The following is a 15,957-nucleotide window of genomic DNA, read 5'->3' as shown; positions in this document are numbered from 1 at the left end:
AAGACCCTAATCACCCTTCATTATTACTATCACCCCGATCAGGAGACTTATTCTAATGTAAGTATAGATTCGAAATCTAGGATGTGATGCATCTATGTAACCGGCCCTTTGAAGAAGGAAATGGCTCCGATGTGTGGCCATCCACACGGGACACGTCAACTCCTTCGTAAATTGTATTGATGACGTTACCACCGATGAAGGTCCTTGGTTTACCCAAATGTTGGTGCCTGCGATGTGTTAATTAAAGAGTTTTTATATTTTTCTATACGATGGTTGCTCAGCAATTTATGTTAAAAAAAACTATATTAACCCATGGAAATGTTTAAGCTACTTAGAAGCAAAAGTTTGGAATAATCTCCCACTAAAGCTTTTAAGGATATTTGTGCTCTACCGTTATAATAGAGGAGAGGAATTTTCCTTGGTATAAAAGATGGCAAACATTTCTCCCGGTTCAGTCCAAATATTTCATCTCTATTTAGAGATTCTGCACGAGCTAATTTCCAAATAGGGTTGTAACAATAGAAACAATATCGCAGTGACTCGTTTGTCACTTCTGTTTTTACTAGGTTTCCTATACCAGGAAACCCTTTCGTTAACAGGGTCATGAAGAAGGCAACCAGTCAAATAATGCTGTACTAAACTACTTTATTCATCTCAAGATAACACAGGTGGTTGGTTATAGGATCCAGCACAATCATGCAAACAGACTTTCATTGTAAGCAGCAAAGACACTACTTGTAGCTAGATATGGCTATGCCTCTCCAGTCTCCTCCAACAAGGAAGGGTTTGACCCCACACACAGCCAGAGGTGACAGCAAGTTATTCTTCTTTAATGTGGACAAGCCGATTGTAAAAATACCTCTACAGTACATTAGAAAAAAGAAATCATGAGCCAATCTCCAACAAGGGGAATATACAGTAACGCTGTTTAAGAAGAGCTCTCATATATAGAACCTTCTGAGATAATGGTCCTTATTTACTAAGTTATGCCACTATCGCTCATTTAAGGGACTGGGTTGTGACATCTTTTGGCACTGAATGTGTCTTATGCAGTAAGACTGCTTATTAATGATCGCTTTTATGGCCCATTCACTTGAGTTGGACACAAAGTGTCTTCTAGCACAGAAGGTGTCCCATAGAGCAACAATACTTCTTGCCCCAAATATTTTTATATGGAGTAAATGGGTCGGCACTTTTAGACGTCTTAATGAGAGCTTGGACGAAAGCCAAGACAGTATTACTTTTTAAAGTGTTGTTACATTCATTTCAAAACATATTAATATGTGGTAATACGGCTTAATATTTGTAAGGATGGAGAGGAGTGAATGTGAGGTGTTCAGATACAGAGAAGAGCAGAAAGAGAGTATAAATATCATATCTCACTGAGCATTTGTGTAGCTAAAAAGAGTTGGAAGTCGAACAACGCCTAGCACAGAGATCACTAGCAGGAGAAGGAATACAATGTGTAGCCAGATTGTTGCTTGTGGGATCTATTATTTCTGTTTCATAAGTTTGAGTGGCCCAACCACGACATCAACTTCATGGTAGGATGATAGAGCATCCCTCTTGCGCCTTCTGATACAGCCCTGGCTGCAGCGGGAGGGGTAACTATGTGTTTCACATACGATCATCTTACACTGCAGGTACACAGTGGAATAGCGCTGGAGGAACCCGAAGGCACTAAATCCAAAGCGCACCGTGTTCGGGTGGGGAGAATTGTACGTTTGATAGGAGGGGTCTTTGACACACCTGAAAGATTAAAACAAAGACATAATTTACCAGTGGAAGATTTAGCAACATAACTGGGATCAATACAGTGAGGTCACAGAACCATACAAGCAAAGGCAGGGTTAGCAGGAAGAGATTATTGGAGAGACAGAGTTAAGTTCCGCACAAGAAGTTGGTGTTACAACCTGCTATACTAGTCCCACAATTACACTAGCAGGTCAGCCGCAGAATCAGGATTACAGGAGAGCCACACTGAGGATCAGAGGCAGAGCATGAGTGACACACAAAGGGGCTTATGTACGAAGGGAAAGTGCAATTATGGGGAAAACATCTGCACCATATGTATCAAGGAAAGAAATCCCATTAAAATCAATAAGATTTTTTTCTTCGATACATCTGGTGCAGTTTGTTTGGTCCCAGAATTGCACCACTTCATACGTAGCCCCAAAAAGTGATCAGAAAGTCCAGACGTAAAGAAAAGAAAATGGAAGTTACATTAACAGTCAGACAGAGCAGAAACAAAAACAGACTACATTTTCTTTTACCCGTTACGTATTACAAAGTAAGCATCTGTTGTTGAGCCCCAGGGGTCAGGAGAAGCCACACACGTCTCTACAAACAAGGTAAGAGCAGAGTCAGAGCTTTGCAGCGTGGCCTGAAGGTACAAGTCCTGATTGAGTTGCACATTATATGTAGACTGGTAGTACACTGCGTGGATGAAATTGGGAGACCGGTAGAAGGTCAGGTTAGCAGAGTAGAGGCCGTATTGGGTTAAGTTATTCTGGATGATGTCATCGGCATGGTACATAGTATCCACCATGGTGTCTTGGTACATTTGACATCTCATGGTTAAACTTAGCTTTTTGCTGTGGATTATCGGTTGATCAGCATGGTAACCACGCACTGTGTTTGAATAACCGATTGTGTCTCTTTTTCCCTGTTAATGAAAAAGCAGCATGTGAGGTGAAAAAAACACATAAATAATTACCTCCAAACCAATTGCCTTAAATAAAACAGACGTGTAGGGACTTAGACAGATTCACAGGTTTAAAATGTGAATTTCACATACATCGAAGTGTGTTCACTTTGATGAGAAGCTACTGTAGAGATATCAAAAGACTGTAGGTAGTCTAGATGGCCATATTTCTTTTTTTCCCACCTCCTCTCACAAATAACTTTAAAGGATCATACATATAACCTTGCTACAACAAAAATAAACCATAAAACTGGAGCTCTCCAATATGTTTATAGAAAAAAGAATATCAACAAAAGCAGGGGAGGATTAAGACCCTCTGAAGCTGCAATACTTTAGGGGCCTTTCCTCGAGGCGGCCCTCCTCCTACAGTGTCATGTGACATAGCGTTGTCATGGTAACTCGTCGCCATGTGATGTGGTGTTATTTGACGCCAGGTCGCCTTGACAACGCAGCACTGCAAGAGGAGGGCCGCTCTGAAGAAGGTAAGAGACCCCACACACACGCATATACACACACAAACACCTTACTTTCGGTAAGGTCTGGGGGGCTGTGCAGCTCCCTCCTCCGGTCGGTGGAAGTTGGATCCCTGCGCTGACAGGAGGAGGGAGAGTATGGCAGACCGTGACCACCAGACTGCTACATGGGGAGTCACAGCACCGGCCCATCACAACCTACAGGGGCTTCATAACCTTGGGGGCCCCTAGGCACTTGCACAAAAGGCTCTTACTGCATTCTGTCTCCTGCAAAGGCCTTTGGGTATATTTGTCAAGGCAATTAAATATATAGAAGATATCAATGTTAAGCGTCTTTTAGTACTAGGGTAATACATATGGGTGATAAGCACCAATTAAGCGATGCACATATTAACATGGGATGTGTTAAACTCTGAATCTCTGGTGTGTAATTTCCCTCTCTTTTATTTGCACTAAAAAATTATCTGGTACATCTCAGGTGAGGATTTAAATCTCGCTGGGTAATGAACTACTAATTAACTATATGAAACATATTTTAGTTATATTTGAAGCAGGTGCCAGTGGGGTTATTTGGTTGCCTTGATACAGGGTCACCAATATAGTTGACCTCTGCCAATGAGCAGCAATGAAAATACATCAAAGAACAGACAAAACAACCAGGCCATGTTCTCCTATTTGCTGGGTGCCCATGTATCCACATGTATCCACCCGTACGCATATCTCCGTTGTTCCTACCTGCCTCACTGTGCCACATGTGTTGTATCGGATATAAAATATCAGCCAGTTTCCAACAATCTGAGGTCGGCATTGTGGATCATTTAAGAAGATGTCATCTGGAGAATAACCCAGAAACTGTAGGTACGATAAAGAGACCTTAACTTGCATAAAGTCTGCGAAGCACGAGAGAGTCACTGAAGAGAGAGAGAAAATAGACTTAGAACTGAGACATTGGGTAATATGGTCTTACTAATGAAGAGACTCATTTATAATGGTCTAGTTGCATCATTTAAAATATCCTCTAGAGCAGGGGTTCCCAACTCAAGTCCTTAAGACCCCCCTCCCCCCCCCCCCCCCATCCCCAACAGGTCAGATTTTCAGGATATCCCAGCTTCAGCACATTTGACTCAGTCCCTGCTTCAGCACAGGTGGCTCAGTCTTTGACCTGTGCTAAAGCAGGGATAAGGTGAAAACCTTGCCTGTTGGGGGGGGGGGCTTGAAGACTGGAGTTGAGAACCCCTGACTTAGAGGATTACTAGAAGTCATACTACAGATAACGTGTGTTCTCATACCGAGACCACCGTTCACTCCATAGTCTTGAAGGAGACAAATATGAGGCCTGTGAGACATTTTAAACTGTGGTGTTAGACTCATTTGTCTTCCAGGCAGGGCCGACAACGGGGGAGACGGGCAGACAGGACAAGTGTCCCAGGCCTGGAGTTTTCGGGGGGTACGGCCGTTCAGCGCTAAAACTTGGGACCGGCCAGAGATCAGGCCCAACTCCTGGGTCTAGCTGCCGGGCCACCCGCAGCCGCCAGGACCCGGCTCTCCCCAGACGCTGCGGGCCTGTGCTTGCCTCTTTCCCGCCCGTACCTGGCCTCTGATTGCCGCCGGGCCTCCTTCTCTTTCGCCGATGCATGACAAAAGCTGAGCACGACTTCCGGGCGGGCCCAGCTTCCGGTGCGCACCGGCGGGAGAGAGACCTGGCAGAAGCTGGGGAGAGAGGCAGGCCTGGTGTGGGAGAGGTGTGTGTGTGTCTGTGTGTTGTTGAATTGTGTGGAAGGTGGGCTATTGAATTGTGCGGGTTTTTATTGCATTTTGGCTGTAAAGGGGGGCTATTACATTTTATTTATTTATTTATAAAATATTTTACCAGGAAGTAATACATTGAGAGTTACCTCTCGTTTTCAAGTATGTCCTGGGCACAGAGTAAAACAAATAATACCTGGTTACAAGTACAGTTACATAAATTTTAGCTGTGGAAGGGAATTGTATGGGTATCAGGGGGTTTGTGTGTGTTAGAGGGGAGAGGAAAGCATGCGTGTGTGTGGTCAGGGGATGAGGGAGGAAGGAGTATGAGTGGAAGATTGAGGGAGCAGGATTGAGTGAGAGGGGGGTGGTAATTAAGTGGGTCTCGCAAGGCCACCGACATGAGCAGGAAGGACATGGTCAAAACTCTGTCACCGGCCCTGCTTCGAGGAATTATACATTACATGCTACCAACATTGTAATGTTTCCAGAGCTTACTTGTAGAAGAGTAGAAAGCAAAAACATACACAATCTCACAATGTGTATAACTGCAATGGGAAAGTGGGCAAACAAAATCAACTACAAATTGCCTTGCAATTGTGTTCATTGCTAACTACCATCGTGAATTCACACACTCTAACAGTCCCAACCCTTACTTGATATCTTTAATCGCAACACAAATTTGAGATCATTACAAGAGGCCATATTTCTCCCTCTAGTTCCTGTACAGTCACTCTGTTTGGGATGTGCAGCTACAAACATACCGTTCAGGTTGTTCTGGAATATGGAGGTGTATCTGGCCTGGAATCCCATGGCAGAAGCACTGCTACTGCCACTGTTGGAATAGACAAGGCTCAGGCTGTTTGAAGAGGAGGTGAAGTTGCGTTGAGATGTCCCACAGAGTCTTCCAAGTAAATGTGACCCAAGTGGTGTCCCGTCAAACACGGACACAAAGTCAGAGTCACAGGACGAGGAGTTTTCAAACCTAAAGGAATTACAAAGTAAGTAGAGAAGATGAGAGAAAACATAAGACTTCAAGAGTTAAAGAAAGGGCGGGGGTAAGAGTAAATTATTTATGAAGTATGTTCTTAGTAAAACAATAAATTGAGATATCAGTCTTGTTCTCAATATGAAAAAAATCAACTGATACTTTGAAATGCAGTTGATAGAAGTATCAGAATTAGGAGAGTATTATCTATTCTAAACACTCAGTCTGGTACTAAGACACATCAGAATCATAGGTAACTATACCGTTCTCTGTCGCTCCATGACCAGAATCCCTTGCTCTACTCATCATAAGAAGACATTAAATAAATCCTCTGTTTGGGATACACAGTGAATTGTTGTACCATGTATCAGAAGTCCTGTACCCTGTATCAGAAGTACTGTACCCTGTATCAGAAGTACTGTACCCTTTATCAGAAGTACTTTGCCCTGTATCAGAAATACTGTGCCCTGTATCAGAAGTACTGTGCCCTGTATCAGAAGTACTGTAACATACATCAGAAGTACTGTACCATGTATCAGACGTACTGTACCCTGCATCAGAAGTATTGTACCCTGCATCAGAAGTCCTGTACCATGTATCAGAAGTACTGTGCCCTGTATCAGAAGTACTGTAATGTGTATCAGAAGTACTGTACCATGTATTCGAATAACTGTACCATGTATCAGAAGTACTGTACCCTGTATCAGAAGTACTGTGCCCGTATCAGAAGTACTGTACTATGTATTAGAAGTACTGTACCCTTTATCAGACATACTGTACCATGTATCAGAAGTACTGCACCCTTTATCAGAAGTACTGTACTATGTATCAGAAGTACTGTACCCTTTATCAGAAGTACTGTACCCTGTATCAGAAGTACTGTACTACAGTATGTATCAGAAGTACTGTACCCTTTATCAGAAGTACTGTACCATGTATCAGAAGTACTGTACCATGTATCAGAAGTACTGTACCCTTTATCAGAAGTACTGTACCATGTATCAGAAGTACTGTACCATGTATCAGAAGTACTGTACCATGTATCAGAAGTACTGTGCCCTGTATCAGAAGTCCTGTACCATGTATCAGAAATACTGTGCCATGTATCAGAAGTACTGCGCCTTGTGCAGAGCAGCAGAACGCACATCACATTCCTTTGAATAAAATGTTGCTTTCCTGTCGTACTCACGTGAAATTTGTAAAATTGACCTGAATTTCAACTTTATAATTGTTTTGAACTTTGATCTGCCAGACACAGTAGACAGCGTTAGAAGAAAGTGGGTAGGATGGAGACCCAATGAATCCCCGAGAATTGGTCAAGATCCCTCCACAGTTAACTGCAAGAAAAAGGCACAAAGGTCAGGCTAAGAGTGGAGGAAAGTTTCTGAATGCTCTGTTGGGGCTTGGGTTATGTTTCAGTGGTTAAAAGGACACGCTAAAGACACAGGGAAGAAATATAGAAAGAGAGAGAGCAGACATTTACTATGAAGTTGTTAGGTTACTAAGCATGCAAGAAGAAGAAGAAGAGGTTGGTAAGTAGTGTAACACTTCAAGGCCACAATCTATAGGTCACATCCTTGAAATAAGAATGTGGTACGCTATAGGATTTGTTATTATACATTCTGTTGAAAAAAAAAGTAAATTTTTTTGTTTGGTGCCCATTTTCCTGCTTTTGCTCAATGTTTAATTTTCAGATGAAGTTTAATGAACATAAATTCAGCAGAATGAGCAATATACATTGCATTTGCACGGCTTCATCCAATCATGGCAAAGATGGCAAATATTTATTTTAACTAAGTTTCACTTGGGTGTGATTTTGCATTTTTTTTCTAAAACTCAACGTGTTAGATTATTTACCAAAATTATGGGGAAAAAAGTCTAAATAAAATTCTAAAATAGCATAATAAAGAATTAAAATTGCTTAAAATAAGTATGAAATCTATTATATCGATATGTAAGGCTGCGTCCATACAGGGGCAGACCGCGCGCGCGCTGAGCGATCAGACTGCATAAAGGCAGTAATCGCGTATATACAGCGTGCGGGCGCGTGCACGCGGAAGCGGGAGGGGGCGCGCGATGCGTGCAAAATCAGTTTTGACTGATTTATCGCGCGATAGGGCGGTCACGTGAGCAGTTCGCCCAATGACGGCGAACCAGCTCCGTGATGTCACTGGCCCGCCCATAGACATGCCCAGGACAGCCCGCTCACTAAGGCCAGGGAAAGCACCCGCTTTGCCTCAGCCTCCGCACGTCTGCAGTGTCTATGGACGCAACCTACGATATACTGTAAGATGAGGGACAGAGAGAGACACAAATGTAGCATCATTATTACTCCCACTGGCACATTGCATCGGGACATGAACAATGCACCATGGGACATTGACTGAGCCACTGATTGAGCCACATGTGCTGAAGCAGGGATATCCTTAACGCTAGGCCTGTTGGTGGCCCTTGAGCACTGGAGTTGGCTACCCCTGAGCTAGAGCAAGGCAAGCTGAGCTGATATTAGGACTTCTTAACACCTCAATTTTTCTGTTTCTTTGTGCAAAATGAAATATGCAGATGTTGTGGGTAACAACATAAAAGGTACAAAGAAGATTGTGATCCTATAAACCCATTGCAGCAACCCTCAGGCCTCGGCCAGGGTGGCGCTGAGCGGGTGGGCGTGCTCACACTGGCTGCTCTGAAACACATTGAGGCAATGTGTGTTGCCAGCGTGAGCAAGCGCCTGCGCATGCTCGGCGCTTAGATGCTTATAGAGCAAGCAAATTTGATTTTGCCGCTCGCAAGCGCTTCACGTGAGCGGTTCGCCCAATGATGGTGAACCAGCTCCGTGACGTCATGGCCGTGCCCCCAGACGAGCATGCACCTAGCCGGCCACAAATCGCTCGGACGAGCAGGGCGCAGCGCACGAGCACCAGCGCACCCTCTCCCTGCCTGGCCACAGCCTAAGGCCTCATCCAGGGTGGCGCTGAGTGGTTGGGCACACTCACTCTTGCAGCGATGAAACACATTGCAGCAATGTGTGTGGCCAGCGTGAGCAAGCACCTGCGCCCGCTCGCTGCTCAGAGCAAGCAAATTTGAATTTGCCGCTCTCAAGCGCGTCACGTGAGCGGTTCGCCCAATGAGGGCAAACCATCTCCGTGTTGTCGTGGCCGCGCCCCAGGCGAGCGTGCGCCCAGCCAGCCACGAATCGCCCGGCCGAGCAGGGAGCAGCGCACGAGCGCAAGCGCGCCCGCTCCCTGCCTGGCCGAGGCCTTAGATTGCAAGCAAATAACCAAATTGACATTTTCAGGATATTAAACCCATTCACAAATGATCTAATTCTAATAAAATGATGTCCTCTGCATGGACTGGGCACATGCAGGACTATGTTAGAAATGCCCCTTACCGGTGGTGTTCAGTAGGATAGTGAAAGGTACTGCAAAGATAGAAAATAAGATACAGTATATTCCAAGTCATGAATTATCTGTCGCTTTGTGAAATTTGTGTAAACTTGTTTTTGTGCAAGTTTAGGTTGTAAAGGACAGTGAGACTAAAGGGTCACAATTCTTGAAAAGATCTATCTGCAGCTACCTGAAAGATAATCAGTACCCTCATTTTGGGACATGGAAACCATGTGCAACTTCTATCCGCCTAAACATGCACATTTACACTGAAAACGCTGCTTGTGTGGTTTTGAACACTGCAGTAGCTTTGGAAACCCTACAATAGCCTCGTGAAAGAGACAGTCAGCAAGGATTCAGCAAGGACAAAAGTTACTTTCTGGTGGTATATTCTGAGATATTTAAACTGGACTAAATTGTGGAGCCTGAAAAGAGGCACTAGATCACTTTTGTTGGGTTTGTGTGAAATCAATACATCTATAGAGGTTAAATGCATTAGACGGAGGTAGACTTGGGTGCATCAACTGGCTACCATGAGCAACCTGTAATTCACCACCTTCAGTGCTGATTATGAAAGCATGGCCTTGGCTTGTTTCTTAGAAAGAAATCACTGCTGTTGCATTAGGCCTTTTAATAATATAAATGTGCAGATTACTAGATGAGAGGGTGGGATACAAAATCATGTCTGGAATAAAATGTAATTCATTAAATATTCACAAACCCCTTCTTATGTGCCATGTAATTATATTTAAGAGACCACGTCTGAGGGGGAATCAGGAAGGCATGTCAAGCAGGAAGTAAGGAAACAAACAGTGATGTTGTTATAATTGTTTTGTATGTGGTTATGGTGCATAGGATGATATAGAGAAAGTACAACAACCTGTCCAAAACTGAAAACAAATCTACAAGGTTGTGCATTAAAACTGCACCTTAGCCATTCCGCCATAACATTGTAAGAAAGGGTCCCTGATTTTACCTGATGGAGTCATGGTAGTCTGGGTTTGATCTGCAAGTATCAGAAACACAGGTTAGTATTTAATATGCTAGTGATGAGCAGAGTTACATTGACAGGAGTCAGACAGAGAAAGACATTGGAATATTGGAATATGAACAGACATGCAAGAATGGAGATTGAGACCATTGTGAAGGACAGACATAAATAAAGAGCAACATTAAAGTGTTGGCACAATGTATTGCATTCACAGTTCAGGAAACAAACAGTAAAAATGCTAATCATGAGAATATATTGAAAGAAAGGAAATATTGGCCTAAAGAATCAGATGTGTACATTTGCAAATGTAATTAATCTGAGTGGCCAAACCAAGAAAAAATCCCAGAACACCAAAGGGAAATGCAAAAGGAACAATATATTAGCTCGACACTAGTGAGAGGAGAAGAGTCCTGTAGTTACCTGGTGGCTGGGGAGTAGAATAATTTGCACCTGTGAGGATGAAAACACAAATAAATGATATGTGAGGACCAGCAGCAGAATCTGTACTATGATACCTGTCATTAGACTGTACCTGAGCAGATGACTCCAGCATCCTCAGCATGCACACAGTTGTGGATTCTCAGGGCAGGATGCGGGCACTGCCACAGGAAGGATTCGTTGCCTCTGCAGTTCACATCATCCAGTAGAATCTGACCACGGCCTTGGGCAAAGTGGGCACTTCCAGGAGCTGAAATCGCTGTCCCACAATCCAGCTGCCTGCACACTACCTCTGCATCTCTGATATCCCACATGTCATCACACACTGTCCCCCAGGCACCTTCATAAAAGATCTCCACACGACCAGCACATCTGTTATTTCCATTTACCAGCTGCAGGGTTGTCAAGATCTCTACTGCAGCATAGAAAGGATATCAGTGTCAACTGATGATGCATTTGCCTTCCCAGGTTAAAGGCAGGAGGTGTGCTGTAATAAGTAAGAGCTAGAAGGGTTCTAAGGGGGCCTCAGGTTACCTGGTGGTCTAGAAGCGGAATTACCTGCAGCTGTGAGGATGAGAAAGAAATGCCAATAAATAAGTCATCTATGTGGTTCAGCAGCTACAGTAGAAACCAAGTATCTACTATTATAGCTGAATTAGACCTGAGCAGATAACTAGAGCATCCTCAGCATGCCCACAGTTGTAGTTTTGTAGTCCACGGTGGTGGCACTGCCTTGGCAAAAACGGGCACTACCAAAAGCTGAAATTTGTGACCCACAGAGCAGCTGCCTGCACACTACCTGTGCATCGCTCATATCCCCCGTGTCATCACACACTGTCCTCCAGACTCATTCATAAAAGATCTCCACACGACCAGCACATCTGTTATTTCTGTTTATCAGCAGCAGGGCCACCCAGATTCTAAGGGAAATCAAGGAGTCACAGGGGATTGGCTAAGGTATCTCACCTGCAGACCTGGAGGAAACCCCCCAGCAAAATAATTGTGTCAGATTGACAAAATCAAAAACTCCCATTGCTTTTCTGACAAATATGGAACTGTTTTTTTGCACGGGTCCTTCCCCAGTTCTGAAGCTGGCAGGCGTTAGTAAATAACTCAGTGTTAGCTGCAGAACTTGTAGCGGAAGAGGTTTCCTGTAGTATTTTGTTGATTAAAACATTCAACTCAAGGATCCCATCTATAACCCGAAAGCCATCTAGCTTTATGAGACAATTATAATAGTTACTATTGTCAAAATCATTCCTACATCTGTGACCCTCATACTACAGGACCCTAATCAAACATACTGTAACGTTTCAGGACAGCTGTGGAATTTTATAAGAAACTTACTTGTCTGTGGGGTGGTGGGAAAGGGTGCGTCTGTTAGGACAGAAGAGAAAAAAAAATCATCTCTACTGTGATTTTACAAAGACGTTTAGTGAGAACCAGAAATAACAGACTCCATTATAGATGGAATATTAGCTGGATGCAATAATACTTAATTCAGTAAATGCCATAGATATATATATTGTAGGTACATTATAATAGTTCCTTAATTCCTTTTCCTTTCATTTGTATGTTCTGCACTGTTCTTGTGCTTTCTTCTGTGGAACTTCCCACATGGTAGTGTTTAAGTTAGTATTCCATGCATCTGACTATGGGCCTCATGCAGAGAGCATAGAATTTTAAAATTGGCGAATTTCATAAAAAGTAGCTTTTTTGGAGAGTTTTATTCTCCATATGCAGAAAAGTGCGAATTCTGCTATGTTTAACATGGATGCGTGTGGCGAGTTTAAATTGGCGAGATGCGCGCTTCAGAAACGTGTAAAAACAAATTCGCGCCTTTTTTTTCCCCTTTACTATAGGCGGCGAGCGCCATCTTGCCATCTTTTCCTGGCATGGCAAAAATGCGAGAATCGCGCCATTTTCTTGGCGCGAACAGCCGCTACATGCCGTTCGCACCTCTCTGCATTCGGAGAGTTTTAAAAATGGCGAGATGGAGGTTCTCGCCAGCCGCGAGGCGAGTTTTAGCAATAGAAAAAACAAAATGGCGCGTTTTTCGTAACTCGCCATTTTCTGCCGGTTTCTGCGCGAAATTGTACAAAAAATGGCGAATTTCGAAATAACGATGCTCTCTGCATGAGGCCCATAATCACTAATCACAGAGCCACAGGTACAGTATAAACAGCTAGGCATTTATTCATATTAGAGGCTGAGACTTACCTGATTCAGCTTCTGGTGTATATTCTGTGGTATTCACTTGAAAACCAAGATCTGTAAAACCTGGAGACATAATCACAAATGTAAAAACATCCATTGGAACCATTTGTAGTTAGCTTGAGGACTTATTGTATATCATAAGTGTCCCCTTTGGGCTGTGTGTACATCTCATGTAGCAGAAAGGAGTAACTGTGAGGAGTTTTCTTTAGGTCAGTATGTATGAGTGAAGATGTAGCACGCTATTTGACTTTGTTCGAGTTGCTCCTTAGTTCCTTTTCATTTCAGGTGTATATTCTGCACTGTTTTAATGCTCTCTTGTTCTTTCATGTACAGTAAGTAGCCTTGCTGACATCCCATTGTCTGTCTCTAGAGGGTGATACTGTGGCAGTTAATAGTATATATTGTATGCTCTTTTCTATGGGAGTTGTCCAGCAATCAAACCTCCTGAAAACACTAATACTACATCTTGGTTTGATACTTGCAGCATTTGTGATCTATGGGGTACTGTGACACTTGTGAGATATACGCCAAGTATTATACTTGGATATGTACGTTGCATGTCATTCACCTGTGGGCTTTTCTACTTCCAAACATAGGGCCACTTACAGTATAGGTTGTAAGTGATACTAATGTGGAAAGCAGGGGTACAGTAATCCCTTTAGGCGATGATAGCAATACTTTCTGTGGTGTACAATATCTCATAGGGTTGTACGGCCTGTGGAAACTTTGACATTAGCTCTTCATGTGATGTGGGGGATCTGCTATACCACTGGTGTCTGTAGTGACCAGTGAGTATTTATATTGCCCCACGTTAAAGCAGTATATAGTGTGTTTTTTTACTTGATATGTGCTTTTGCACTTTTCCTTGTTAGAATTTACTGTCTACATTTGCAAAGCAACTGAAAACTTCTTATGTTATGAATCAGCCATTAACAGGGTAGAGAAGCTGTCCCGGGATGAGGGTTTTCACGTCTCTGCAACTCCTGTAAGTGTTGCTAAGTGGAACTTGGGATTTCAGCAATAAGGGTCAGAAGATGATCAATATAAAGAAGCCCCTTTAGTTGCACTCAACCACCTATGGATAACAGAGGTAATGTCTGTAGTAGCAAACAGTAATGAATTCCACTCCACCACGGAATGTCCATAAAAACCAAAAATAATAAAAATCTATTCATCAAATAACTCTTCTAAGTGCTCAAAAATATATATATATATACAGTGAGGTAAAATTCACCAGTACTAAAGTAAACAGACTGGGAGTGTAGAGTGACTATAATATAGCAGACACAGAGACCAACATAGTATACTGCATCTTAGTCTCTCAGAACCTGAACTGACAAAAGATGGTAATAAGGTGTTGCAATAATATATAAAAACTATGAGCTCACTGTTATGTATACTGACAATGTAATCTGGCAATGTAACAGTTGATAGTGATCAACCTATACTAGCATGCAAGTAAGCACAGCCTTGATAACAGTAACACCGTGGTGGGCCATATGTATCTATGTTTAGTAATGGTTGTCAGTCATAGATAGCAGATGGAAAACACAGCCCTGATAATAGTAACATAGTAATGAACCATTGGTGTCCATATCTAGCTTATGAGATACAGCTGCATACCACAGTTTGACTCCTAATGGAGAAAAATATACATATGCATGGATACAAAAAACCACTCTTTGATCATGACACTAAAACCTTAGTTGGGTAGCAAGTTAGTGCAAATATGCTCCGTAGGTATTCTTAGTACCGCAAAGTATTTCATTTAGTTATTATGCCTTAGCCTAATTAAGTCTCTCTCAAGAGCACATTTGTAAAAGATCAATGGTGCAAGAAAGTATATCGCTATACAACCGTGCCTTCCGTTGTCAGCGTGCATCCAACCTTGTCTGGTTGGCGTCGCAAATTATGACATCACACCGTGAGGACTAATACCTGATACTGACCAGGTTGGATGCACGCTGACAACGGAAGACACGGTTGTATAGCGATATACTTTCTTGCACCATTGAACTTTTACAAATGTGCTCTTGAGAGAGACTTAATTAGGCTAAGGCATACAGTAAGTGTGCCCTCAATGCGCCTTGTAGTAACTAGGGAATATTCCTACCATATGTCCAAGAACCGGTGATTATACAGATGTAGCCAGCATTATTGCAATATTAAGTGCACTCCCGTAGGTGAAATGAAGCAGTAAACCCCCCCTCCCCCTTCTTGAGCAGCCAATGCAAAACAGTGGCTCTTCTCTCGCTAGTGTGTTGTGTATGTCCGGCTGCAGCATACCGCATGTTGTAAAGACGTTGGCTACATCTGTATGTGTTGATATGACCAGTGTGTCTGAGGCCAGGTACAATATGTAGCCACAGTTTCTGTTATTGGGGGGGGGAGGGGGGGATACTTTAACTCTTGTTATGGCTTTGGTTCCAAAAAACTAATTATGTTTTAGTTTTGGACGTGGTTGTGGTTCTAAAAATATTTCGTGTTTTGGTTCTGGTTTTGCCAAAACTCAATTTATTTGAATTTGGTTTTGAATTTTTACCAAATTATGTACAAAAAAAAAACTCAAGAGAAGCTGGACAATGCAAAAAATAGCATAATAAAGCATGAAAAGTAAGCATACAGTCAGGAAACTGAAATAGTATACCTGAAAAACTTAAAAGAATTAAAAACGATATGGCAAGAAATACCTAGCGATTGCCACGTGGAATGGATTTTTGGTTTTGGTTCTAAATAATATTAGGGTTTTGGTTCTAAAATCTTAGGTGTCCCAGGACAGGACTAGAGTTATAACCAGGTGTCCAACTCACCCCCCCCCCCCCCCCATTGTCAGTGGTCTTGCCCTCCCCCATGTTGGCGGTCTTGGTAGCCCCCCATTTCCCACCTTGCGAGCCCCCTCTATTTCCACTCCTCTTCCCATGTATTTCTCTCCCCTCCGTCTCACTCTTACCCCCTTACCTCTCTAATTCTCCCCCCTCCATTAATTACCCCACCTTCACTCAAAATCCTCTCCT

At 42.9% G+C, this 15,957-nt stretch overlaps 1 protein-coding gene across 11 annotated transcripts in view; it reads right to left on the bottom strand.

The window, feature by feature from the left end:
* Window positions 1-628: 628 nt before the first annotated feature.
* The window catches only part of DMBT1 (deleted in malignant brain tumors 1), a 32,219-nt gene continuing 16,890 nt past the window's right edge, over window positions 629-15,957 (bottom strand). For 8 of the 11 annotated variants that reach the window (XM_075612120.1, XM_075612121.1, XM_075612126.1 and 5 more), the window contains 12 exons: window positions 12,947-13,006; window positions 12,074-12,103; window positions 11,261-11,290; window positions 10,821-11,141; window positions 10,709-10,738; window positions 10,274-10,303; window positions 9,303-9,332; window positions 7,101-7,248; window positions 5,688-5,908; window positions 3,913-4,088; window positions 2,274-2,665; window positions 629-1,749 (listed from right to left, as the gene is read on the bottom strand). In XM_075612120.1, coding sequence (XP_075468235.1) covers window positions 1,494-1,749; window positions 2,274-2,665; window positions 3,913-4,088; window positions 5,688-5,908; window positions 7,101-7,248; window positions 9,303-9,332; window positions 10,274-10,303; window positions 10,709-10,738; window positions 10,821-11,141; window positions 11,261-11,290; window positions 12,074-12,103; window positions 12,947-13,006 — 1,724 coding nt within the window. In that variant the 3' untranslated portion in view covers window positions 629-1,493. Of the gene's footprint in view, window positions 1,750-2,273; window positions 2,666-3,912; window positions 4,089-5,687; window positions 5,909-7,100; window positions 7,249-9,302; window positions 9,333-10,273; window positions 10,304-10,708; window positions 10,739-10,820; window positions 11,148-11,260; window positions 11,291-12,073; window positions 12,104-12,946; window positions 13,007-15,957 lie in introns of all 11 variants that reach the window. The other 3 variants (XM_075612128.1, XM_075612127.1, XM_075612125.1) reach the window with 3 other exon arrangements.

The sequence above is a fragment of the Ascaphus truei genome, chromosome 8 (genome assembly GCF_040206685.1).
Source record: "Ascaphus truei isolate aAscTru1 chromosome 8, aAscTru1.hap1, whole genome shotgun sequence".
Classification (NCBI taxonomy): Eukaryota; Metazoa; Chordata; class Amphibia; order Anura; family Ascaphidae; genus Ascaphus; species Ascaphus truei.
This window is presented reverse-complemented; position numbering and strand designations above follow the sequence as displayed.